Consider the following 27,273-nt stretch of genomic DNA (forward strand, 5'->3'; position numbering starts at 1 on the left):
TGCCAAACTAAAGAAGAAACCGCGCAATTTCTACGTCACATCCGGCGCCAGTCTCCGGATGTACCGTCAATTTTTATTCACAGGAAAAAAAAACAGCTGGTGTTGGAGAAGAAAATACCACCGAAGTGAGTTCTATAGTCGAGTTATTCCACTTTTGCTAGCATTGTTGGCGTTTGTGTTGTTTTCTTAAGGCTTGGCTTTGTCTGCCTGACTGCCGCTTTGTTGCTTTTAGAGGCTCGCTCCTTTTATTTGTTGCGAGTTGGCTGCTTGCTAGCTTTAGCCTCCATCACACTGTGCACTTGTAGCTAGCATGCTAACCACTATTTTGCTAGCTCGCTGGCTGTCTGTTGCTACAAAACTATCCCTTGCAACACCCAGTGGCGTTATTTGACGTCTACAGTGGGGCTTCAGGGGAGCGCTTTGCGTGGTGGCTTGCTGACTCCTGCTTGGAGTTAGTCGTTAGCCACGTTGTTATGCATGGATTTGTCAACACTTTACGTCCGGTGTTCGTCACTAGATGGGCATGATTTTGGAGGAGCCGATTCATAATAATAACAATGCATGCTGTACATTATCAGTACATATTCTGATCTCTTCTGTTTGTTTATTTTTTTATTGTATTCATCCATCAAACTCCAGCTACATGTCAATGGTTGTGTCAGACTCAAATAGTTTTATTGATAATTATCTCCGTATTACTGTCATGTACACTAACCACATTTTTAAATTTATGATTGACCAATGCATTAAAATATTTTGACAGAATGCCAGCCTCAGAGAGAGGACGCGATCCTCTTGATCCTCCACCCAAGATTAGGAAGTTGGATGAGGATGTTGGCGCTATTCAAAGTGAAGCTGCACCAGCTGCCAACAACACCTCCCTAAAAGAAATGAATATGCAAGAGCAGACAGTTGCCCCGCGGACCAAGAGGAAACTGTCATCCTCGTCGGAAGAGGGAGACAAACCAGCTAAGGCGTCCAGACGGGGTTCCCCTGTTCACAACTCCAGCATACGCACTTTAGATGCATCCATCATGAACGCCACAAGTGCCTCCTGCGGAGAAGCTCCATCTGATAGCGCTAACTCCAAAGTTTTCTCTGCAGGGGTGACTTCCTCCGAGTCTGATGACGAAACTAAGTCATACCTCGCAGAGAGCGGCGAGACCTGCTGCATCAGGCAATATCCTAACCAAGTCCCAGCAAAGCGCAAGGCTGAAGACGAGTTGTGTTGTGACTCGTTGGAGGTGAGTGAAGAGTTCCATGTAGAGACACAGATTGATTACAGTTATAGGAGAGCGTCAGAGTCGGGTCTTGACGGAACAGCAGAGGCAACTCCTGATGAAGAAGAAAACTCATCGACACAAAGACTGGAACGTGCAGCAAAGACAAACGAGTCAAAAGACACTAATGGTTCTGAAACAGTGAGTATCAAATTTGCAGCTGAAGAAAAGGACGTAAAAGAAGCAGAGGACCAAACGCTGATAGACGGCACAACCTCAGCATCATGTGCAGAAGTTGTGACAGACTCTATCAAGAACCACAGCGGTTTAGCTAGCAAAGCTCTACCCTTGTCATCAGAGGTATTTTGTTCTAGCAGCACCAACCAACTACACCAGCACAGTACGGACAGACGGGCAGACGACCAGCCAAAATGTCAGAACAATGAATTAAAAGAGACGATTTCTAGTGAAACATGGCAACATTGTAAACAGGAGGCAGTGGAAATTGAGGGGCGTAATGTCCTTGTGGGGTCTGAGGAGGGTCTTTGCAGTGAACATCACCAACCCTTTCACAGCACCCCAGAAGAAGAGATCTCAGAAAGTTGTCAACCTGAGAGTCAGAGTCAAGGGAGTCATCCATCAATGGAGTCTGATGGATGCCCAGAAGGCCGCATTGAAGAAAATGTTCCAATAACAGAATCTGTAACGAGCCCAGAAAGCTGCATTGACGAACATGTAACAGCAATATACGGCAACCCAGAAAGCCAGACTGAAGAAATTGTAACAAATACTGAGTGTGATAACAACCCAGGAAGTCAGATTGAAGAAAAATTAACAACAAAGCAGCCTGGTTTCACCCCAGTGAGTCCAGCTGAGGAAGACAAAAGAGAGGATCCGATGCTTTCAACAGAAACTGAGCCACAAGAGGTCCATGTTGGGGTTCATAGCGCAGGAAGTCCATTTGATAGACACCTGGAGAATCAACCTGAAGAAACGGCAACAGAAGAGTGTCGGTCCTGTGACGCTCTACCAGAAATGGAGTCTGAGGGGAATCCTGAGAGTCCCACTAAAGAAAATGTAACATTGGTGGACTGCGATGGAGAGAGTCATGTGGAAGAAAATGTAACAGTAATAGAAGAGAATGTAAGAGACAGTCTCTTACCTTCAAGGAAAACTGAACCCACACCACCTGAGCTCATACGTACCACAGTGTGCCCGTTTGAGGAGAACCAAATGGAGTCTGAACGCAACCCAGAGAATCAACCCGCACAAAGATTAGTGGAAGAGATTCGGCCCTGCGATCATCTACAAAACATGGAGTCTGATGGTAAACCAGAGAGTCTCACGAAAGGAAATCAAACCTTTGACATTGACAGAGACCAGCCTTGTGTGGAAGACCAGGTAACGGGTCTGTCACTTTCAAAGGAAATGGAACCCACACCACAAGAGGTCCTCGTTGGGATTCATAGCACTGAGAGTCCATTTGATAGAAACCCAGAGAATCAACGTGAAGAAGCGGCAATGGAAGAGAGTCAGTCCTGTGATGAGCCACCACAAACGGAGTCGGACAATAAACTGGAGGGTCTCACTCAAGAACGTCCAACATTAGATCCTGACAGAGAGAATCCTTGTGCGGAAGAACATCTAATAGTGACAGAAGAACCTATAACAGGGACAGCAGCACATGTAACAGTGACAGAAGAACCTGTAACAGTGACAGAAGAACATCAAACAGAATGTCTGTCACTTGTAAAGGAAGTGGAACCCATGCCACAGGAAGGCCTCATGGGCGAGAGTTCATGTGATAGAAACCCGGAGAATCAACCAGAAGAAACGGCTATGGAAGAGAGTGAGTCCTGTGATGATCATCCACAAATGGAGTTGGACAGTAAAACAGAGGGTCCCATGAAAGAAAATAATATAGCGTGGGCAGAAGAACATGTTGCAGACAGTCTGTCATTTTCAAAGGAGGTGGAACCCGTGCCACAAGAGGTCCACATAGAAGGTGGTCCTGAAGAAAATCTAAATGTGACTGATGAAGATGCAGAGACAGCGATGGTGTCTGATGGACTAAAGAATAAAGAAAATTTAACAGAAGAGCTGTCGCTTTCGAAGGACCCCACACTACAAGAGGACCTCATAGTGTGTCAAGTTGAGGAGCATCGAAAAGACCTACAACTTCAGATTGAAGAAAAGGAGTCTGGTAAAGCCCCAGAGAGTCGAACTGAGGAATACGAAAGAAAGGATTTGACGCCCACACCAGAAGTTCTTGTCTTTGGGGTTCATAGCGCCGAGAGTCCATTTGATACGTACTCAGAGAATCAACCTGAAGAGGTAGCAATGGAAGACGGTCACTCCTGTGAAGTTCTACCAAAGGTGAGTCCCATAGAAAATGTGACAGCAGATCCTGTCGGAGAGCCTTGTGTTGAAGAACATGCGACAGTGATGGAAGAACATTTTGCAAAAGAACTGCCACCTTCAAAGGACCCCACACTACGAGAGGACCTCTCAGAAAGTCAAGTTGAGGAACATCACAAAGATCCAGGAAGTCAGACGGAAGAAAATCCAACAGCAAAGGAGACCCCATCTGCGGAATGCGTGAGAGAAGATCTCACGACACAAGAGGTCGTTGTTGGGATTCATCATACCGTGGGTCCGTTTGATAGAAAGCCTGAGAATCAGCCTGAAGAAACTGAAATGGAAGAGTGTCAGTCCTGTGATGCTCTACCACAAATGGAGTTGGACGGTAAATCGGAGAGTCCCACCACAGAAAATGTAACAGGGCATCCTGATGGAGAGGCTTGTGTTGGACAACATCTAGCAGTGATGGAACATGTCCCAGAAGGTCTGCCACTTTCAAAGGAAATGAAAGCCATGCCAGAAGATGTCCACGTAGGAGGTGGTACTGAGGAACATGATGATGATGCAGCGACAGGACTAAGGACCGAAGAGCTGTCACTTCCAAAGGAACACGCAGCAAAAGAGGTCGCCATGGAAGGTCAAGTTGAGGAACATCTAATGGAGACTGATAACAGCCCAGAGCATCAAATTGTCACGGCGTCTGATAGCAGCCCATTGAGTCAGAATGAAGAAACGGCACCGCCAACAGAGGTATGCAGTTTTAATAAAGGTGAGGAACATCAAATGGAGTTTGTTGAAGATTCAGAAAGCCAGACAGATGTACGTGTCATAAATCAGTCAACTTTGGTTGGCCAATCGCCGGCGCCATCGGAACACCAGCAGGAGCAGGTGACAACTTCTTCTGATGGTGTCAACAAAACAACGGAGGCGTCGACAGATGGGGCAGTCGATGAGCAAAATGGAACAATGGAGGTGTCCTCTGAATGTGTCACAGTCTCTGTGCTTCCGACAGATGTGGAAGTGACGTCACAGGAGGAAATGAACAGGCAACAGACTACGGACGCTACACACATACCAGCTGTTCAAGAGGATGTGATGAAAAGTGTGGAAAAAGAACATCAGTGCGTTGAATATTCTCCGGCACCCATGACTGAATCCAACATCCAGGCTTCCGCAACAAATGAGAATGTGGAGCATCCTGTCTCCTTACAGGAAGTGGACAGCATTGACGCAACAACAGGCCGAGAGATTAGTGAAAGAAATGAATTTATGGAACATGAAGATAACATGAAGTTTGAGCACATTCCAGACGACGCCCATCAAGAATTGATGATAAATGCAAACCTCCAGGATATGTCTAAGGTCCAAAATGATTCCAATAGCAGTGGAAATGAAGACTGTTTTCCAGAGGTGACATCAGCCGAGAAGTCAAACATGGATACCTCAGCGGAAATAAGTCAACACAGCTCAGATGTTCCCGAATGTCATTCTGTGATTGCAGCTGACTTCCAGGTGCAGAACGCAGAAGACCTTACCATGAAACCTCAGCAGGAAACACTCGGTCAGATGAGCCCGGAACATGTGGGGATATATACTGCAACAACAGAAGACACGCCGTCCGAAGCCCTCATAGAACAAAGCCATACGAGTCCAGCAATGGCCGACACACACCTGTCACCTGACGCTCAGGCAGAACCATCCCAAAACATGGAGCATGAAGACTCTCTTGGATGCGAGGCTGCTCAGGAGCATCAGACTACCTTAGCATCTATGTCTGCTACGGCATCAGACACGCAAACCCTGGAAGGTCAAAGTGAAGGAACGACCACAACACAAGAGACACAACTCCAACACGCGACTCAACTGCCTCAGGAGGTCATGGTAGATTGTTCTACTAATAAAGAAGACATTCAATGTGAAGCAACATCAACAGTGGAGTATCCTCATCTCACATCCATGGAACAAAACGAGAAGCCTGACGTCACAGAAGTCAGTCCATCTCACAAAGGTGACGTTCAGAAGGTCTCAGATGTTGCCACAAATGGCTGTAATGAAAACAAGCATTTTGTTGGCGCCTCAGCGGATCTCCAGACACCAGCAGCCGGGGACGCCAGTGACTCCTTTCAGAAAGGTCTGGTTGTGTCAAGCTCTGAGGAACAGGAGGCCATGGAGGAGGCAGTCACCAAGAGTTTGAACACTGCAGTAAGCAAAGTAGAAGCTGACATGCCGACGGCAGCAGCACCAGATTTCATCTCTCATCCAGCTCCATTCCAGAGCGTCAGTGAACTTCCTCATGTGAAAGTAGACCTTCCGGTGGTTTCACTCAGTGATGCACCTGTAACTGAGACTGCTGTGGTGCAACACATCCACGAAGGAGAGAAGGTCACCGTGGTGAATGACAAATCCATGCTTGATGAGGGGAATAACCAGGAGGAAAACACACATCTGGAGCACATGGATGTTATCAGCAAAACTACAGTAGAATCTTTAATGGAAGATAACACAGGAAAGCAAGAAGTCAAAGAAGAGGATGCAATCACTCCTGAGAGAGCCGACGTCCCCCTCAGAGAAGCATCCGGAAGCAGTGGAGTTGAAGCGTTTGTTTGTGACCAATCAGAGGCCTCTGCTACTGTGCTTTACGCCCCAGAAGAGCAGAGTGACACAGTCAGTCAAAGCCAGATTGTGTACGAGCCCATTAGCAGTCCAGAGAGTAACGGTGATGGGGATGCTTTGGAGAAGCAGAATTTGGTGTCTATGGAAGACGTGGACACGAGTAAATCGCAGATGGGAAATGAGGAACTGACCGGAGAGGAACAAGCAGCAGATGAACCGATGGAGGTAGAGCATAGCCATAGCACCACCGCTGCAGAGCAGAATTCCACGGCTGCGGTCATGAGCTCAAGCGTTGCTGTTAGCACGCCAGTAGATGAGGTTGCACAGGAAGAAGATGGAGTGTCTCCAGAGCCGAAGTGTGTCCTGGCTGTAGACCTTTGTGCACAGGTGCAAGAGGACACCCCAGCCGTGCCTGCGGTGGACATTACAGATGGTGCGGCTGAGGAGTATGTCATCCTCCAGCCAGTACTCGAGAGCAAAATTCCCTTTGATATTGTCTCTCAAGCTGCCGCTGCATCAGGTCTTTCCAGCCCCTGCTTTGACCACATGCATCCGGACGGGGCATTTGTGGCAGACGTGGAAGGTGAAACCGCTTCAAACGGACCCCAAGAGACCCTCATCCCAGAGGCCGAAGTGCATCCATGTCAAGCACCCACTCAGGTTGCCGATGTTGTCGGTGAGGGGGCAGATGATGGCGTAAGCGCTCCACCTGTAGAGGAAGCTACTCAGCTTCTTGAAACGCCAGACCAATTCCTTCAGCCATCAGAGTGTGGCGAGGGTCAATTTGCCCTACAGGAAGTGCAAATTCTGGAGGACATGGAGCTCGGCCATGAGATTGTGGTGGCCGAGGAGGACAATGAAGAAGATAGTGATGTCACCATTGTAGAAAAAACAGCTGAAACAGTTGAAGCACCTCCTCTTCAAAAGACTGCAGAAACGCTGGGTGACAAAAAGGAGCATGAAGCTGATTCCAAGCCAGATAATGACACTGAAAAGAAAGACCATCAGAAGACCCCAGAGGCTGAGAAACCCAGAAAGCAAGAAATGAACACCCAAGCAAAGACCAAAGCTCGTCTTGCGGCTTTAGCAGAGCAGAAAGCTGCCGCCATGAAAAAGGCTGCCAACAAACAGCAGCTGAACCTCTTGGCCTTGTGTCAGGAAATAGCTGAGGACATCGCCACAGACAGCATGCTGTTAAAGAGGATCGAGGAAGAAAAGCAAGCAGCAGCCAAAGGTGAAGCCAGCAGGAAGGAGAATCCACCTGTAAGCGCACAGGAAGTAGCCACCGCTGACGCCAAGCCTCCCGCTGAACCAGAAAGCTCCTCGGCTTTGGGAACCCCCGCTGAGGAGACACCTGTGGTGCAGCCCTCAGCTCCCGTGTCCAAACCTCACGAGGACCCCCCAAAGAGGCGCTTCTTCGTCTCCCAGGTTACAGTGCCCCTGAAGGCCCACGAGAAAAAGAAGTTGACGCGCTATCAAAGACTGAGACAGGTTGAACTGCAGCGGGAGAAGATGTCATGGGCTCGCATGAAGAAGATGAAGACGGACCAAGCCAATCAAATGTTGTCGGACATGGACTGGCAAGCTTCAATGTTCACAACTGCTTCTGCCAATGCAGTGAACACAGATGCTGCACCCGCACCCAAAGACACTTCCTCCTCTCCTCCAAGTCCCGTCTTAAGCAGCAAACCTGCAACACCCACAGCAGATGTTCCTCAGCCTGTGATTGCAAAGCCTGAAACTGTTAAAGGGGAACCACCTCAAGTCGAAGCTCCCAAGGCGGAACCTGATGCTAAAACTGACCCCATAAAACCGGAAACACCGCAGACTGAACCTGCTAAAGTTGAAAACACAAGAATAACAAGGCAAAGTAAGGCTCAGACTTCAAAAGCAACGCCGCCTCCAGCTCCCTCCCCAAAAGTGACCAGGTCGTCAACCAGAAGGTCACTGCCAGCTGTGCCCCCCCCAATGCCCAACGGACTGAAAGCCCCCAAGCCCAAGCCTGTAGAGTACAAGCCATACAAACCACGGCCCAGGTATTCACCTGATGATTTTGAACTAGATGATGACCCCTTACCGGCACCTCCCAAGAAGTCTAGTCCCCTATGCAGGACTTCCCAAGTCATCGGTCAGTCTAGTCCTCTGGCCCAGCCTAAAGCCACACTTCCTGCAAAGCCATCACAGGTTTCGAACCAGTCCCAACGTCAACCTTCAGTCGTTCCTGGTGGACACATGTCAGGTCAGTCCAAGTCTTCTATTTCAACAACCACTCAGTCAAAGCCTTGCAGTCCTTCCCCCGGCCCACGACGTGCCAGTGCCACAACCCCCCAGTTTCCATCCCCGGTTGCGGCCGCTTCTACAAATGCAGCGCAATCAAAGGCTCCAGTCCCATTGAGTCTTCAGATGAAATCTGTCACCGCTTCGAGTGAGACCCAAAGTGCAGCAGCTTCTGGTTCGCCCAAACTTAAAGCTGCCAGTGCAGGTCCCACCACACCTTCAGTGCCATCAAACACAGCCCAGGCAAAACCGACTGATCCGACCTCGGATAAAGGTTCAGGTCCTCCCAAACCTCGTCTGGTTGAGCCTGCATCAGACACTGAGAGCAAAGTAAGCAACTAATCATTAATTAAACATCCTTGCTGTTCTAAATGTGCATTAATCTCCTCTTTTCCTTGGCTAGGAGGCTCCTGCTTTGCATTCATCAGGTTCACCTCCTCCAAAGGAGAGCTCAGATCAGTTGAATGTGCAGAAATGTGAAGAAAAGCCAGCAGGTCTGCATTGTACATTGTTATCATGTTTGACTATTTTATACTTTCAGTGGTAGCGGTGTCCTATCATCCTAATTCTTATTCTTACAGTCAGCGATGTGGATCAGTGCCCACAGGCCGAACGCGTCAAGACAACACAGGAGACATCAGAAAGGCCTTGTCAAGAGTAAGTTTTTTCCTCTTGTAGCATAAGTGAAACCTGTATTCATTCTAATTTGTGTTCATATTGCAGCGGCGCCGTCAAGCAGCACGGTGGAGAGACTCCTCTGACCGACGCTTGTCTGCAGAGAGAAGTCAGGAAACTCAAAGAGGCTGACAAAGATGGCACCCAAACTATTATTGTAAGTCGCATTAGCCATTCCCCTCAAGGTATGTTATTAGACTTTCGTTATACATCTGATATCGATGTGCTGTACCTTAAAGGATGCAGGACAGAAGCACTTTGGGGCGGTGGCCTGCAATGTGTGTGGGATGCTGTACTCCGCCGCCAACCCCGAGGACGAATCTCAGCATTTACTCTTCCACAACCAGTTCATCAGCGCTGTTAAATATGTGGTGAGTGAATTTAAGTTCAACTCCCATGAATGTTTCATCCGTAGAAACAGTGTGACGTGTGTTGCGTTTCTTTGTCATTCTTGCCAGGGATGGAAGAAGGAGAGGATCCTGGGAGAATTCCCAGATGGGAAGATCATTCTAGTCCTGCCAGACGATCCCAAATACGCTCTCAAGAAGGTGCCCTACATTTGCAGGAAGGTTGTTTCCACCTTGTAAAGATGTTGCAGCTAACGACTGGTTGTTCCTCAGGTTGAAGAGATTAGAGAGATGGTGGACAATGACCTGGGCTTCCAGCAGGTGGAGACCAAGTGTCCCTCGCAGACCAAAACCTTCCTCTTCATCTCCAACGACAAGAAAGTGGCAGGCTGCCTCATCGCAGAGCACATTCAGGAGGTGAGCCGTGGCAGTGGTAGCGTGTGTTCCACACCAGTTATGTTACTCCAACATGTCTGCAGGGCTACCGAGTGATCGAGGAGCTCGCACCTGGCGGCTCAGAAGGAGAGAAGGTGATGTTTGAGCGCCAGAGGGCTTGGTGCTGCTCCACCACGCCCGAACCAGCCATCTGCGGGATCAGCCGCATTTGGGTGGTCAGCATGATGAGACGCCGCGGCATCGCCTCCCGCTTGGTGGAGTGTCTCAGGTCAGTGCGGCGCCACAGCCATGTCGACGTAGACGCAGTTAATCAAGGTCTAGTCCCTTTTGTCACACAGGAACAACTTCATCTACGGTTCCTACCTGAGCAAAGATGAGATTGCGTTCTCCGACCCGACCCCCGATGGGAAGCTCTTCGCCACACAGTACTTTGGCACGTCTCAGTTTTTGGTATATAACTTTGTTAGCAGAAAGCAGCCCTCCCAGCCCAAAACTGATTCAGTATGACGATCGCCAGCAGGGGTGAGGACGAATTTAGCCCAGTCGCTCGCAGACCAAGTGGACTTAAAGGAGTCTAACAGGCTCTTCAATTTGGGTGGGGGGGTGCCAACATTCCCTCAGAAAGGATACGGTTTGGTTTAAATCTCAGGATGAAAACACGGCTTTGCTGGGAAATACAAATTCACCCTTTAATCCCACCCAAGTTTATTTGGAAAAACATCCAAATCATTGTTTGAAAAGGCATATATTTGAAATGATTTTAGATTTTTACAAAGACGTCACATAAAAAAAAAAACCTTTCAAAGTCACAGCTGCTCAGTTTTTAAACACTTCAGTTTTTCAAAATGTGTACTCCTCCTTTGACTTGATCATGTTGTAGGATGCTTTTCTCTGAAGAAATGCCTGTCTAGAAGTGTAGCTTGGGCATTAAAAAGGTGCTCCTCACCTTGCCTGAATCAACAGATGTTTTCCAAGCTGAGCCATATACTGCACGTCACCTAGCGGGGCATTGTAACCTACTTATACTGTATCAAGTGTCTTTTTCATTTCACCATTTGCTTTCAGTGGCTGAATTTAACCGTGTGACTGCAGATGTTGATTTTTATTCTCCAGGCCTTTTTTTAGGATTAGTTGACAGGATGGCCCTCCTATTCCTTAGTAACTTACACTGTATATTGGCTCATCATGTAGATAAATGCATACTATAACGACATTTATAATAAACCATGTGGAAGGTCTTACGGCTCCGGTGTTAAATGGTGTTGGCGCCATGGAGAATAGCGTCCAAATGGTCTCCCTTATTTTCATCTTACCTTTAGAGAGATTCACAGTGCAAAATAGATTGGATTTATACAAAGTCATGTAAATATTTATTTAAATAATAAACTTTAAAAAGACTGCTGCCTGCTCACTTTTTTTTTGAATAGGCCTCTCAGAGAAGAGCGTTGACGGCCTGCCCTGACCTGCCCTGATGACTGCCTTGCAGAACAGTGACGCCTAGTGGCCACTCGGATGTTTGGTATCGATGCAGTGTAAAAGGTCAAAGGCTGCCATGTTTTGTTCTCATTCCTAGTGCATTCCTCAACGCTCCTGTCACAACACTTGCCAGCTCGGTGGTAACAAAACAAGCTTGGAACAACACAGCAGGCTTTCCCAAGAAAGAGTGTGCGGAAACAAGCTCCTCCTGAGAGACGTGATAGTCATCAGCCAGGAGAAAAGCCAAGGTATCCACACGCTGAACCTTGTTGGCTCCTTGATGATTTGAGCCTTTGTGATTGACAATTGTGACACATGAAGGCAACCATATCTGGAAATGATACACGTTTATTTTCTTCACAACAATTTAAAGACACAATGTCGTCACAGCTGCCACATTATCAAACATTAAAACTGCTCTTCTACCATTAAAAATAATATTTGCACATCAATGAGATTGTTGAACTGCAAAGTTGGAAAACAAACATTTTGAGGCCAATTATCGTAGCTGCGTCATTGTTTGGAGCCACCAGGTTGTGGTCTCCTTGCCTGACATCTGCTGAGCCTTGATCTGATCTTAAGCGCTTGAAAACAGGATTACGCTTAATTCTCCCAGTAGCATGTTCTGGTGGCTGGCAAACAACCTGGCGGCAAAAATAAACACACACAAATACTCGCACGAGTCTTGGAAGCGCTTTAAACTGGCAACAGAAGATCTGAGCGTAAAAAAGTCAGTAGTTCATGCCAAGGTTATGGCAACTTGAAACATGTAGGCACCAAAGACAGGAAAGATCGTGTTCACAAGATGGGACAGTGTTGACCGCAAAAGTTGTACATAATATCCAAGACATCGGGCTCCTGTAGATGTCTGTTCACAACTCCATGACCCTTCCCTGGCTGCGACACCACCACATCACCGTCCGCCGGAAGGTTCACCAGCGGGTGCACCTTGTTGTCCATCATCTTAAAGTCCCCAAAAGCTGAACCGTTCCTCTCAGACGGCGCTTTGGCGCTCTCCGAGCTGTCCTTTGCTTCCGGGTCACCACTCGCCTCGTTCTTGCTCGGGTCATCCAGGCAGACCTCCGAGTCGCTTGTGTGGGGCAAAGAAAAATAGGTGCACCGTTTGGACTTTTTACTGTCTTCCAGTTGGGACGTGGTGCTGAAAAGGGAGTAGGGCGTGTTCTCTTGCGTGTCTTCACACCCGTCCTCGTCTTCATGGCAGTCCACTAAGTTCTTGTTAATTCCAGTCGGGTCTGAAACGGACTTCCTGATCAGAGTGTTCTCCCTGATGAGCCACCGACCCGCGTCGATGGGTACGCTGTCTCCAGGACCCACTTGTGCGTTAAAAGCGATGCATCGGGTTGCCTCGGTCAGGGTGTCCAGGGCAGTCGTGGAATTGAAGTAAGACAACTCAGAAGCTGCCTTGGACCGGGCCGTGCGCAAGGGAGATAAAATGCTGGAGTGCTTTTTTGTCGTGGGTGCGGATGGAGGCCTTTCTACTGCATCCTTCTTCCCGTATAGCCTCTCAATGGTTCTCCTCACAAAGCCTTTGCTGATGGACTTCCTTGACGAATCCTCTTCTCCGCTGGACAGTTCACCGGATGTTTGAGTCTGATAGCCGCCACTCTCTGCTCTAAACTCGGACGGCTGTGTTGTGTTCAAGGCCTGCTTTTGTTTCGGTACATCTGCAGAACCCTTGGCCAGAAACATGTCCCTGATGGACTTGACTCTGTTGCCCTCGTGCTCTGTGGTTCCAACTCCACTCGAGTCGTAGCTAAAAGACAGAGATGACTGAGGGGCGGATCTGCTGCAGTGTTTAGATGTTTCAGTGGAAAGCTCCTCAACATCTGACACCAGGGAGGCCTTTTTGGTATGTTTATGGTAACTCGTACTCTTTTGTCTTTCAGCAACCTGCTTTTCCAGAATACTGACCCTCGCTGCCACCGGTTGTGATGTTATTTCTTCTACCTGATCTAGTGGAATGTTCACTTTATCACATTTGATCTCATTATGCTCCTCTCCAGAGCCACACTCTTTCTCGTAGAAGCTTAGTTCCTCCTCCATGGAGCTCCTCATTTGCTCATGTTCAATCACCGACTCTGCACCGACTCTACAGCTGCTGTGGTCGTTCCCACTGTCATCTTCTCCAAGGCTGCTTTGCTTCGTCATGTCATCAGCTCGATCAATCAAGCTCATGATGTCTGGATCCAGTTGCTGACCTCTATCTGGAAGGGAGTCGCCACTTAGTATTTTAGCCATTGAAATGTCCTCCTGAGTCTCTTCTTCCATATGTTCCTCCTCCTCCAGGCTCTCCTGCTCTTCCTCTGGACCAGATTGACTTTCTTCGACAATAACCTTCATTCCTGTACGTTCAACCTCAGGTGACACTGGCTCGTTCAGATGGATGGGGCTTTCATGGAGACTTATCACTGGCTTTTCATCTAGTGTTTCATCCTCATGATCTGCTTCCTCTTCTGAGCATCGTTCAGCAGCAGTATCGGAAATGTCATGGTCCAGGTTGATCTTCTGCTGTTCATGGTCAAACTCACGGTTTTCTTCAGTGTATTCCTCAGTCCTGCAGCCCTCAGCTTCACTGTTTTCATGGATCATGTTCTCATTTCTGTCACTGTCACTACGAGAGCCCGCTGACAGAGATGTAAGTTCCTCTTTAAGTATTTCAGGGATGTCCAGCCCATCGATGAAGTCATCAATGGCCTGCTCTTCGCTGTCCCGTCCGAGATCTCTCTCCGAACCGCTCGGCGTTGAACTCTTATATTTGTCCCCCATCTCCTGGAAGCCCCTCCAGCTGTCCAGTAGCTGCTTCGTTGCTGACTTTTGTAGCTCAGACAAACTATCCTTTAGCTGCTGGGAATCTTCCATGCTTGCGATTTCCCGTAGGGAGTCGATCATCTTCAAAGCTTCGGCGCAGCTGATGTTGTCGGCCCCCAGCTGGTCCACGCTGAGGTGGGAGATGCTGTCTTTTAGTGTCATGATGGATAAGAAGGCGAGGAGCACTTTGGAAGAGGAGCCAAAGGTGGAGGCCACATGCGAGGAGAAGTCCGGCAGGCTGTTGGACTTTTCCAAGCAAGATGAACGTTTGTTTTGGGTGATTTGCCTGATTGACTTGATGGAGTAGCAGACCTTGTCCAGGAGGTCTTTCCTGTGTGACCGGTTGATGATGTTTAACGACTGTGCTTGGAATTCCATGTCCATGATAACTTTCTCATCTGTCTCCTTATTGGCATCCATCTGTTTTGCATCTGGAGATGTGGTCCATGTTTTGTCCTGATCAATTGGCATGTTTGTCCTCACAGCCTCTGTTGGACTATCTGAGGAGAAGTTCCTGGAAAGTATCTTTCTCTTTGACTTGCGTCTAGCTGAAGGGGACGCCAAGTCCATCGACTGGGAACATGTGGACTTTTTGGTTAGCTTGGATTTGGCCAGCGTCTGCCTATTCTGTGGCGAGGGGCTGGTATTTGGTGACACCTGTTTTGGCACGCCCATATTTGGTGATATTTTTCTATCCATACTGTGTTGATGGAATGATTGTAGTTTTCTATCTGGAGGTGGACTGTCCAAGATTTTTGGGGGTTCAGTTGTGGATTGCTCCCTTGGGAGATTATTTGGAGATGTTTGAACCTCGCCTGATGGAATACTGACTGACGACAACCTTTCCTCAGAAGTTAAACTATTTGGAGATACAGTAGAGCTGCTCTTTGCAATGACTGACTGTTTGCTAAATGTCTCTGAAGCCTCCAGAGATGAGATGTCGCTGGTACATAACTTGTCCAGGCAAGCCTTTCTGACAGACATGTGCCTCTCGAGGGACACGTTGCTGACCAAGGGAGCCCTTTTGATGGATGGAGCTCTCTCCAGTGTGTTGGGAACATCATGCTGCAGCAGTTTAGTCATTTTCATGACGTGCTGGCTGTGCGGTAAATCCTGGGCAGGTGTGGGATCAACAGATGGCAGGTGATTATCTGAAGTTCTCCCTGGTGGTTGCACGTACGGTGGATTGCAGGCCACAGCCTCATCTACATTTAGCAGGTGATATTCAGCTTTAGACTCTGCTAGGTGTTCCTCTTCAGGTGGAGGAGGTAGAGGGAACTCCATTGAGAAGGTTTCAGAAGGCTCTTGGATTCCTCCGTTGACCATTGTATGGCCGTATGCTGGCATCTCTGGTCGGTTCATTTTAGGTTCAGGTTTGGTTTCTGCTGCATGATTCTGAATATTGGCATTGGATGCAGCTAATTTGTTCTCTAAGGACTGGATTCTGTATCTGACAGAAGTTACCTGCACATCCTCGGGCAATAAAGGTCCACTGTTAGTTTTCATGTAAGCCACCTCTCTGTCTTGGTTAGTATGGGCTTTCTTCAGCCAGCTCTCCACGTATGCATTAGCTTCAGAGCTGGACGAGTCAAAAGCAGGCAGTGACATTTGTTCACTGACTTCATGACGTTTGTTTTCCCTCTTCTCTCCAGGTACAGACGTCTGCTGAATCAGTACGCCCTTTGACTCGGGAATATAGTTTGCCTGTTTTGTTCGGTTGTCTGGTGCTTTCAAGGCCCCCTCCTCGCTTTGTGTCAATCTCCTTTTCAGCTTGGATTTGTTTTTTTGTGATTGTAATTTATTGCCGTAGATTCTTCGTAGGAACCCTGCACTGGAGAAGGGTTTTGCTTTCTTGTGCTTCACTGCAGATCCTGATGAATTCTGTCTTTTACCTGCCGACAGAAGCCGTCTAAAGCCTTTATTTTTAACTTGGGGGCTCCTTCTGGTTTTGTTGGACTTCAGCTGAGTTTCTTTGCCTTTGTGGGACTTTGGCACTTGTTGCCTAACTTTTATTCTGCTATGTTTAAGCGTAGTGACTGTCTGGTTCCCAGCCTTCCAGATGTTAACAGACCCAGAGGCCGTTGATGGTCTCCAGAACTCTGGTTCAAAGTTATTTGTGGAGTGATGCCCTGTTTCTGAAGTAGCCGGTCTGGAAAAGGACATCCCATTTGTGCAGACATTTGCGTGAAAATTATCCTGACAAGTCTGTTGTTCGTATATATGTAAGACTGTTTCAGTCACTTCCTCCCCACTAGATTCAATCTGCAGGATCTCAGACGATTTATAGGATGACATGTTTACGTTGTTTAGGCCGTTGGCATCCATGGAACTTAGTCTTCTGGGTTTTGGGATTGGTCTTGTGCTGCTCTGCTTGACCATGCAGTAGTGCTCCATCATTGCACCATCATCTTCCACAAATGTGTAAGAGCCAATGACTCCTTCGTGACTCTCCTCTGCTGTCTCTGATCCAACACTCTCAACAGAATCTTGCTTTTTTCTTCGCTGTTTATGTCCAGGGGTCTGCACAGTCCTGGGAGAGCCATAACTCGGCTGTATTTTGATGTCATCATCTTCATAACTGCTTTGACTGAAAACTCCATTCCCGAGCAACGGCGGGTCCTCGTCTTGGTCGTCATCAGTCTTGTCCTTGCTGATGGTGTCACTGGTGGAGCCAGCGTTATGTAAATCCATGATGTCCTGTTGTGACTCCAGCTCAGGTAAACAAGTCATGTTAAGCTGATTTGCCACACCAGAACGTGTCAGGGTGGTCGTCCAATGGAGGGTTTCTTCCTCCTTGATTGTAAGCCGCACCTTCATCTCCACTGTCATGCTGCCATCCTGGTTCACCCGAAATGACTTCTCAATGTCGTCCTCAGCCGGCGCCTCAACATCAGCATCCGTCTCCGCAACGGACTCCAGCACATGTCCGGACTCGTACTCGATGGAGTTGGTGGGGTTGCTGGGTATTTCGCATGAGCTCTCCATGAGGGAGTTGTGGATCTTGTTCACGATGTACCTCTCAGAGGATGTGGAGAAGTTTCTTGACTTGTATGACAAAGACTTCTTTTTACCTTCAGGTCAAGCGAATGGAAGGTGATGGTTGAAAAAGGTCCATGGAGGCATGGAAGAAGGAAAGGTGAGAGAGAGAGTTAGACTGACGGCATATGTAGGTCATCTCGGGTGTTCTGCATGATATCATTGGCTTAGCACTTTCTCGGGCTTTATCTTATGCGAGCAGGTAGATTACCGCATAGCACGGGTCGTGTGACTGAAGCGTCCGTCAGACTGACAGTCTTGAAATGAATTCAACTTACGGCTCAAAGCCTTCAGTCTCCTGGCAGACGGCCGCGTTGACGCTGGTGATTTTTGGCTGTAGTAGTTTGCGGGCCTGAAAGGCTCCTTGCCTGCAGCCACCACCATCCCCGAGCACAGGATCAATCCCGGGAGTCCTTCCACCTGCGGCGTACAAAGCAAAAGTGAAAATGTTTAGCATCGGGTTGTACCTGGAAGTGTAATAAAAGTACATTGCACCTTGCAGTACTGGAAGGTTCTCCTTGACCAGTAGCCTTACAGGGCAGTATCCCACAATGCTGTGCGTGGGATTAGGGTGAGTTACTAAAGAAGCTTAGCACTTTCCCCTTATGGGGTTGCCGTTTACAGTGCAGGTCTAACTAAGTCCTATATGGGTCATTAATGCTGCTTCCCAAACAGGAAACTGTACTGCACTTACACGTCTGCCGTCAGGTGTGTGCAGCTTCACCACATGGAACTGCAACATCTCTGAAATGTACTCCAGAATCCACTCAAACGTCGCCGTGCTCCTCTTTCGGAGCACCACCAGATGTTTGACAGAAGGGTCCCCGTTGCGAAACACCAGCAGCCTTTTGGGCGTGTGCACAAGCACCGGTTCCTGCCTGCGCATGGTCCAGCCCGGGAAAGCCCTGGCCAGCGGCGCCGTCCGGCGGTGGCGGTGGGCGCTAATAGGCCTGGCGTGGTACCAGGGCGGCAGCTTCTTCCTGGCCAGCGCCAGGTTGACGGGTTTGACCTTCCGGCTGTCGGAGCAGATGTAGGACTTGCCATCCTCCAGCTCGTCCAGCGTGTTGATGGCGTGAACCCCACGTGGGGTGGTGATGTTCCTCACACCGAATGGCAGGGGCACCTTTTTAGACAGGCTGTCCAGGAGCGCGTCAAACGTCTTAAAGGTCCGATTGTTGACCACCATGCGTAAGCCACTGAATTGAGGGTCCCCGCTCTTGTAGAAGCATACCCTCTTTGACAGAATGGGGTTGATGACATTGGGATGGCGAGGGGTGCCGAAAGTGTGCAGACTCCCCGATGACTGATCAGGGGGGATCCTGCGATGGGCCGTGTCGTTCATTGTTGCTGATTGGCTGCAAGAGAAGAAGATACAAGGTTGATATTTATTATTACCATTTTTGGGAAGATTAATATCAATGTTGTAAACATTTGTAACTTTTTCTTTCTTGCAAGTTTTAGGTCATAAACTCCAACCAGGGGGAATTTTTGAGCGTCAGCATTACAGACGGTAAAGTCATCATGTCCTGGGTGAGTTCTTTTAACTATATCTTCAGGTGTATTATGTATTTGTTTAGTTTTACATTTTGTTCTTTGGATTAGTCTTCGCCATGTTTAAGACAAGCTTTATTTATGTCCTAAATGGCTTATTTCTCTCATTATGTCTATGAAATTAGACAGTACGAGTGTAAGGATGACTGTAGGGGTGTTATTTCATATCTAGAGTGCTCTAATAATGCAAAAAAGCTGTTTAGATTATTGTAAACAGGCTTTCTATGGCATAAATATACCAAAATATTCCATATTATTGGAAATTCGCTGGTCATGGTCTGGTCGGCAGCCAAATAAACATGGTAAATGAGGGATTATTGTATAGAAAATGTATCATATGTTAGTAAGCTAGGTCATGAATAATTTGGAAAAAGTCGTGAAAACATGATGATCAAATCAAGTGTTGTTCCTCGCCCATGGAGGTCAACAAACGAGCCGCAGTACATGCTTTGGAGGCAACTTCCTGATGCGCAAACACCTGAATTACGTCAGGCGAGCATATGTTGTTTATTTGAAGGAGTCATGGCTGCCTCGGCTAACGTGATCTGACCTTTGGGAAAGCTGCCAGAGTGAGAAGCATCATCATCTTGTAATTAGCTGATTAGCAACACAGTGCCACGTTCAGCAAATAAAACACGCGCTTGATAGCCCTGGGAGTTATTGTTTTCGTGTTTAGAACTCCTTAACGACTTCATTAGAAATAAAATGTACCTATGAAGTCTTGTGTAGCTCAAAATGTGAAATTATTGTTTTGTTTTTCTGATTTAAGAGTGACAAATTGCATATTTCAATTGATAAAACAGCTATTGTGGACATGAGTTTTGTTTGGAATCAAACTCACCTAGGTGGCGGTTGTCATGGTGAAATGTTGTCATCGGTCCAGGCTCTGTGAAGCGTCCGCACCGCGCTCTCCATCCTGATGGCTGCCCAGGCTCTCGCGCAGCAACACTTTATTTCGGGAGACACCACGGCGGGTAATTTGCTTAATCTTTGCCCAGCTTTAATCTCCACTGCGAGTGCAAATCCTCCTCACTCAGGCCTTGCACACAAACACTTGCTGGAAGTTGGCGTTAACTCACAGATGTGCAAGTCTTAATGTGTTGGAGTACCTCTCCAGAGGGGTAATATGTGTGATATACGTACTTTATGTGCTCCTTTAGCAGTTATGACAGTAGCAGAGTTCGTGCTGGGTTGTAATCTCATTGACAAGCTCTTATGATAATAAGGATTAAGGAGTTCTTCACTCGCAGGACCCTCTAAGCAGGAGGGCTGCTTTGCAATTGGAGGAGGTGCCGAGGAGGGCGCATCATTGAAAGAAATAGCCACCGTCCCAATAGTAATGCTTTCCCAGAGACCAGGAAGTTAAGCAGGGTCCGCTATATTAGCTATATTAGCTTAGCCTGGGTGCTTGAGGTTGCATAAGAACTATTCCTGTCGTGGCAGGGATCAGCCCACCAGCGATGACTTCATCCCAGCCCGTCACTGGAATGTGCCGAAGCATAACGGAATCACTCCCAGGTGTGTGTTTGTTCAATGCTGTTGGAAAGAATTCCTGCCAAGGTGGAGGAATGCCAAACCCATGACCCCCCCCCCCCCCCCCCTTCAAAAAAAACAACAAGCAGGGAGCAGAAAAATGTGAAAAGTTCCTTAAAAAGGAAGTTGGAGAGGCGGGCGGACCAAGGGTGGGGGGAACAATGGAGGAAACCCCCCGCCAAAGAGTAAACAGGTAGGCTGGAAGAAGCCTGCATGCCCCTCATTCCTGCAAAGATAAGACAGCGGCAAAAAGATATATCCTGCTAAACAAAGAACATCCACAAGAACATTCCTAATTAGCAAATAATTGAATTTTCTTTATAAATGGAATATAAATGGAATATTTTCATGTCCTGTTTACAATCTTCTAAACATTTTTGTAGCTTTATTAGAGCCGTGTAGACATGAAATAATATCCATAGACACCTTTATATTCATATTAGCCAATATGGCATAAAATAAGACATTTAAGAAGGGCTTGTTTTGAGCTTTGGCTGCGTCAGTAACCCGGGTTATTGCGATTATAATCCTACCACAACAATTACTGTTAATAATCACAATTATTATGATCTTATTACTGTTGATCGATCATTTAAACCTGCAATAAAAGTTTCTGGCGATCAAGTCTGGTGCTTGCCTCACCGGACAATCACTGACACCTAGTGGCCAATGTAGAATACTACATCCACAAGTTGAATTGTATTTCTATTTTAGTTTTGTTATAAAAAAAAACGATGTACATTTAGCTTCAATGTGTATCTTTTGAAGTAATAGGCTGTAGTCAACCAAGAGACAGAAATTATTCATTCATTTTTGAAAACCCGCTCGAGAGTGAGGGGGGGCGATGATCCAGGGCCACGCAGACAACACTGGCACGGAAACAGAAGTTCAGAACATTTCTCCCACCTGGTTAAAAATAACAAGGCAGCATGACAGCTCACAGCATCCATTTGTCACGCTGGCTTTTTTTCTTTCCTTCACGTGAAGAGCACGTGGTCACCGCCATGACAGACATATCGGCCTCCACCCGCCGCTATTTTTACGCCTGGCCCGAGCTAATTGGCGCCACGCGAGATTCAAACCTATGTTGTTAATGGGAAAAAATGTGTGATATGTTTGTGGCCCCGGTCCCCCGCCTATATTTGTCCTCCGTGCAGCTGCTCCTCCAGATCTGTCCTCCCGTCCAACGCCGCCTCGGCGAGGGCTACCGACCGTAGCGTCACGTGGAGCATCTGTCGCAGCTCCTTCTGGAGGCCGCCGTGCGAGAGAAGCGGTTAACATTCCCAAACCTCGCAGCTGCCAGGAATTCAATTAGAAGGCGCGCAGCTGCACTGGGACCCGCAGCACTTCAATTACACGCCAGGCATGTCGTTTATCAACGCTAATCCTATTAAATATTGTATTTTTACATCTTTCATTCCTGAATTCCACTTCTCACTCAGGAGTGGTCAAGTGCAAGTGGAAAATGCGCTGATGCTGCAAAATTCTTCGCTTCCGTGAATTCCTGCCGCGGGGTCACGCCACCGCCCCACCGGGTCCACTTTGAGGGGTCGGCGTGAGTGATGCCAAGCGTTTAATCTGCCCGGTGACTTCCCAGTGTTTCCTGCAGGGGACCGAGCGAGAGATAAGAACGCTCCACAGCGCGGTAAATCACTCCACACACTCCCACTCGTTCAGCACCAGCATCGTTATTCAATTGGGGGGGCCTTCCTTCCCACAAAGCAGCGTTTTTTCTGTTGCATCATTTGCACGAGCGATAGCTACCTAGCTAATTGGTAAGCTAATACCTAGCTTACTGAAACTTCAAATCAAATTCAATGTAAGACTAATGATTGATGTCAAATATGACCTCAGCATTTTTAGCCAAGCTGTCAGTCTCCATTTGTTTGCATGTTTGTGCATGGACTACCTGCAAACATGGCGTCTGTTAAAAATAACATAAGATGGCCGCCGGAGTGCGCGGCGCTTTAAGCGACATCATCAAGCAGGCCCCTGGCGGCGAAATGAAAGTCAAGATATGCCCAGAATGCGGCAGCCTCCTCGCGCCACATGACATGCTAGCTTTGCGAGGCCCGAGCCGGGCGCGGGGCCAGTCCACCTCCTGACGGGACGAGCCGACTGCCAGGGAGGCAGATAGCGGCCCCGGGCGAGGAGTGATTTATCCGTCTGTGACTGGCATCCTCTGATTATAAGGGTCAGCGCGCCGAGACAGGCGTCCTCCGCGTGGGAGACGCTGGCATCCCACATGGACTTTACACACACACACACACACAATGTAACACAATACACGCCAGGGTCGTGTGGCGAGGAATCTGACATGCACTTCTGACTTATTGGGCCGGCCTTGACATTCTCATCCACCCCACAACAAAAGGATGTGACCAATCTGTGACTTTTCACTTTACAGAGCAGGACTGCCTTCCCTTTGTCAGCCTCATCCATCAGGGCTTCCAGAGACCTCCTTCAAGGCCCCCCCCCGGTCCACGAACATACCTCCGACATCGTGGGACTAATCCCACAACATGTAATGAGCCCCCCCTGCATTAAGTGTCACAGGAAACCTTTATTGCATCATCCTGCTCAAGCACCACTCTCCCTCTTTTTTTGCTAGGTGTACCTAATGAAGTGGCCAGTGAGTGTCCATCCGTCGGGGAGTGTCGGGACCTGCGTGCGTTTCATCGCATACGAACAAAAGGTTAGAGATGATGTCAAACATGAACGTGAGAGAGTCGTCATGCTGAATAGACAACAATGTATCGGAACACTTGGTGTGTAGTCGTGTGTAGTCCGGGTCTTAAAGGAGCAAGGGTGTGCGTGACCACAACGGGATTAGTGGATCCTGCGGGTGTCCTCACCTGGATCCATATGGTCTTACTGGATCTTTCTTACTAATGCTAGTAGAAAAACAAACAGGAGGTCCCACTTCATATATTTTTTTCATAAACTTCCAATTGTTTTGATTGTGTGTTTTTGTTTATTCATCATATTTTTTGTACATTTCATTAGTTTTTTTGTTTAATTAAACTACCTGAAGTAACTACACATATTACAGTATATTAACATGTTTAAAATTATATATTTTTATTATATATTTACATTTGTATTAATACATTTCAGTGATATTCCATGACATGTAAAACAATACAAGTCTGTAGAGTAAAAAGTTATTTACAACATCGACAATAGAATGATGTCGATTTAAAGACCTCATTCCCTGACAGAAGACTTCATTATTTCAATAATTCCGCTTTTATTATACATCATCTATAGCTCTTTTTGTACAAAAACTAGCCAAATATTGGGTCCAAATATGAGGAACAACTAACGTAGTGTAGTACTATACATAATATACAGTAGACAGTACAGCATCAGGCATCTTTCAGTGACCTGTGCACAGCGGACTCTAGTGGCGATAACCGGTACTGCTCCTGACTCCAACATGCACTGCGTTCATGTTGTGTATTGACGACCTCCTGCAAGGCAGGGAGTGATGTTGTGCTGGGAGCAGACCCAAATCCCTCCGCTGCTTTTTTTGACGGCGGAAGTCAACTGTTTGCTATTTCAGTCTTTGATATTTTTTTATTTGTATTTTCCATAATAATCCATGAGCACAAACACACTTCCTGTGTCAGGGCCGCCTCTCAGACTGATTGTGTTATTGATTAAAGAAGATAGAACAGTCTAGACTATGTTTGCCTGCAGTTTCCTCCGCTTGTATGGGCTTTCTTTGAACAAGTATTATTCTTACTCAAACGCAACACGGATTCATTTCTTAGCCAAACACATCTTCTGTCTTGGCTACTAATTTCTTCACTTCTCCTTTCAATAATATAGTAACTACAAATTATGACATATTCATTACACAATGTGATACTTTGTATATTTTACAAATATTCTATACAAGTACTGATTTGGCAAAAGTAAACAAGCACGTGTTAGCCATATTAGCCGTGTTAGCAAACAACAAGCCGCTAGACTCGGGTCGCCACTTTATTTAAACCATATATTTATATTGTTGTTGTTTTGTTTTTTTTAGGAACGGTGAGAAGCTGCGGTGTGAATTTGAACAGCACTTCCTGTCAGGACAGAGGATGTTCCAACTGCCAATGTTTGATGGATGCGGCAAACGGGAGCACAGGAAGTGGAGGCAGGTGCTTGAAAAAAAAAAAAACACACTCCCAAATATTGTCACATTTATCAGGCTGACGCCACACGGCTAGCTCGGCTTCATTCTCTTCATACTTTGACCCTTTATTCCACGTTTATTCCACGTTTATTCCATATGCAATGATATGCAAGTATACATAATTTTGCCACAAACAAACAAATCACTTTCAGTTGTAGATCATATACCAGTGGCCCCCAGACCACAGGGTCTGGGGGCCATTTGTTTATTTGGTTTTTTTATTCTAGAAATAAAAAAAGAAACAGCAAAAGGTCTAACAATGGGCGGTGATAATAATAATAATAATAATAATAATATATGCTTTATTAGCTAAACACAAAGCTAACACACAGTTTTGTCTAAATAACACTTCTTAATACATCTTAATAATACTGAATAACACATCTTATGAAATAAATCACTGAAAATATTTAGCACAAATACTGTACTATTTACACAACATGTTTTTCCTCATTAACTTTTATTTGTTCTGCATGGGGTTTAATCTACCTATTTATTATACGGTCAATGACAGCATTTTTATATGATTTTAACAGCAAACAAACAGAAAAATCACAGTTGTACAACAATTTCTGTATTATTTAGACTCCTTTTACCTCCTTAACCTTTATTATTTATTTACTGTTGTGTGGGGACTTGAATATAATATAATATAATATACTGTACCTATTATACAGTCAGATACACACGTCTTGCAAACAAACAAGTCACTTACAATATCAGTTATCTATCAAATACTATTACTTCTACTACTTCTATAACTTACTTAATGTACAAACGCTCTACGTGGTTTTAGCTTTAAGTGAACAAAAAAAAGCATTTTTATATGAAGTATTGTGTATTACTTTCACCTGTTGAAGCTAGTTTACTCCCTATTACCTTCTGTCGGATGTCTAGTAGAGTCAGAAACAGTTAGGCCAGACAGTTAAGCAAAATAATTCCAGGATGTTTTGCTATTTTCTGAAGATGAGCTGCCTGGATACCTGGACGTCATTGTAAGCCGTCCCCGTGTCTGCTTTAGTGCTTTCAGCGGTGAACTTTTGCCCTGCTGCAAGTGTCCTCCAGTGGAGTCATAAGCTCCCAAAAAAACCAAAAAGAAAAGAGTAATAATCCCCACACCGGCTCACGTTGGCGTCCTTGACTCCTGATTCACTCCTGACAAATTGCTTTCCTTTTTCCGCCTCAGACGTGACTTGGAGTCACGCTGATTGTTTAGTCACAATGTCCTTAGCTTCTCAACGCCGTGTCTCACTTTCCTTACGGGCCTTCGGGAAGAGAGAGCCGCTCCGCCGCGTCCCGGCGTGGCCTTCCAGCCCAAAGACAAACAGGCTGCAGAGGAAACTGACTGCTGATGTAGTCATCTTACGGCGGCCAGCGCTAAAAATGGTTGCCAAAGCCACCGGGGGATTCAAACAGAAAAAAAGAAGATGAAAAATTGTTCTATGGCCTCTCACGTTAAAACACTGCATGCTCTGCAAAAAAAAACAAAAAAAGTAAAATAAAAAAAACTACTTTTAAAGTCCACTACATTGCAGAATGTCATGCTAATTATGAAAAGCTGCATTTTTACGCTTTATTTAAATATCAACCTCCAGCTTTACTACTGCCAAACATTAGCTACATCTACATATGACGACATATCATAGCAATCCCCAGGCCCCGTGTAAATATGCCCCCAATATGATGTCAAATATTTCTGTGTTCAATAAGTGGTTGGCTCTACCTGTTTGATTTACCGCCACGCGCTATTTTTAACCCGGCGTGTGATGGAATCAGGAGAAAAATAAACTATTGAGTCAGAGCAGAAAGGTCAACCGATGGCTAAATTTATCATCATGTTGGGGGGGTCACAACTGGACGCTGGTGCGACCGTCAGAGACCATAAAAGCGATCATGCGGACCCGAGCGCTGGCGGCATATGCACGGGATTACCAGGCAGCGCCACACCCTTCCCTGCAGCTGTCCCTCCCGCATGCGGCTTCCGCAATCTACTATCAATGACTTAATCACATCACGACACGCGCACGAGTGCCCCCAGCCATAGCGGTGACCTTTGTCTCATGTCTTCATCCAGGCCATCATCTCAGATGATGATCTCACATGTTTTATTCACTTTTCACTTCCTCCAGCTGTCCCAATACTTTTGTCCCATAGCACAGTATGACCCAGCCTTGGAATCCTGCCTTGAAATGTGTAAAATGAGTTTTTGCGGTGGTGCAACATACCGGGATGCTACTTTTTTTTTATGACAGATGACTTGTCCGGCTGCAAAAGATAGAAATAAAAAGCTGATCCGGCATTTCTCTTGGAGACAAAACACGCCGCAGCGGTTTGTTTGCGAAAGGCAGCTACCTGGGATGAGATTAGGGCAGCGGCATCATTAAGAGCTGCTGCTGCTAATGTAGTTGGCTGTAATCTCTTTATACACACACACACACACACACACACTGTAAAAAAAAAAAATCCTTTGTGCCACAGTCTTTCTGTTCTGAATGACTGTATTGTGCCAATGTTTGTATGTATGAATATACATCATACATTTTACTCTAATTTAATTTTAAAAAATGTAAAAAAAATGTTGTAAAAATCTGAATAATTTGGGATGAATTAGCATTTTTTTTGCTTTAAAAAAAAAACACATTTGACTTTCTATTTAGTATGATGAATATTATTCCCAATGCACGTCAGTACTTTTCCTTCACTACTGCAAAGCAATTAGCCCTGATCAATTGGAGCTGAGATCATATCATTATTAGTGATGGTCCCCATGCAG

The 27,273-nt window shown here is 46.5% G+C and overlaps 3 protein-coding genes across 14 annotated transcripts in view; 2 read left to right on the top strand and 1 right to left on the bottom strand.

Moving 5' to 3' along the window:
* Positions 1-52: 52 nt before the first annotated feature.
* On the top strand, positions 53-21,672 carry LOC131108630 (titin-like). Of its 11 annotated transcripts, XM_058059805.1 has the most exons (19): positions 53-125; positions 764-8,801; positions 8,875-8,965; positions 9,053-9,128; positions 9,195-9,303; positions 9,386-9,517; positions 9,605-9,694; positions 9,767-9,910; positions 9,973-10,157; positions 10,228-10,322; positions 11,317-11,613; positions 16,711-16,994; positions 17,071-17,157; positions 17,272-17,330; positions 17,939-18,607; positions 18,686-18,760; positions 19,665-19,755; positions 20,225-20,299; positions 21,472-21,672. In XM_058059805.1, exons 2-11 carry the CDS (start codon positions 765-767, stop codon positions 11,349-11,351), a joined length of 8,994 nt encoding a protein of 2,997 aa, XP_057915788.1. In that variant the 5' UTR covers positions 53-125; position 764; the 3' UTR covers positions 11,352-11,613; positions 16,711-16,994; positions 17,071-17,157; positions 17,272-17,330; positions 17,939-18,607; positions 18,686-18,760; positions 19,665-19,755; positions 20,225-20,299; positions 21,472-21,672. The 11 variants fall into 11 exon arrangements, with proteins under 11 accessions (XP_057915788.1, XP_057915786.1, XP_057915790.1 ...); XM_058059803.1 differs by having other exon boundaries at positions 17,272-18,607; XM_058059807.1 differs by lacking the exon at positions 17,939-18,607 and having other exon boundaries at positions 19,627-19,755.
* LOC131108632 (oxygen-regulated protein 1-like) lies at positions 11,698-19,998 on the bottom strand. Of its 2 annotated transcripts, XM_058059811.1 has the most exons (5): positions 19,925-19,998; positions 19,623-19,820; positions 17,925-18,585; positions 17,509-17,650; positions 11,698-17,265 (listed from the first exon to the last, which is right to left on the bottom strand). In XM_058059811.1, the coding sequence occupies exons 3-5, from the start codon at positions 18,570-18,572 to the stop codon at positions 12,164-12,166; spliced, it is 5,892 nt and encodes a 1,963-aa protein (XP_057915794.1). In that variant the 5' UTR covers positions 18,573-18,585; positions 19,623-19,820; positions 19,925-19,998; the 3' UTR covers positions 11,698-12,163. The 2 variants fall into 2 exon arrangements, with proteins under 2 accessions (XP_057915794.1, XP_057915795.1); XM_058059812.1 differs by lacking the exons at positions 19,623-19,820; positions 19,925-19,998 and having other exon boundaries at positions 17,726-17,930.
* A 120-nt stretch (positions 21,673-21,792) lies between the features above and the next one.
* The window catches only part of lypla1 (lysophospholipase 1), a 32,700-nt gene continuing 27,219 nt past the window's right edge, over positions 21,793-27,273 (top strand). The window contains exons 1-4 of the mRNA XM_058059839.1: positions 21,793-21,959; positions 22,722-22,838; positions 22,926-23,009; positions 24,351-24,465. The gene's annotated coding sequence lies outside the window, so the exon portion shown is untranslated. The remainder of the gene's footprint in view (positions 21,960-22,721; positions 22,839-22,925; positions 23,010-24,350; positions 24,466-27,273) is intronic.

Source organism: Doryrhamphus excisus, chromosome 21, assembly GCF_030265055.1.
Source record: "Doryrhamphus excisus isolate RoL2022-K1 chromosome 21, RoL_Dexc_1.0, whole genome shotgun sequence".
NCBI classification, from domain to species: domain Eukaryota; kingdom Metazoa; phylum Chordata; class Actinopteri; order Syngnathiformes; family Syngnathidae; genus Doryrhamphus; species Doryrhamphus excisus.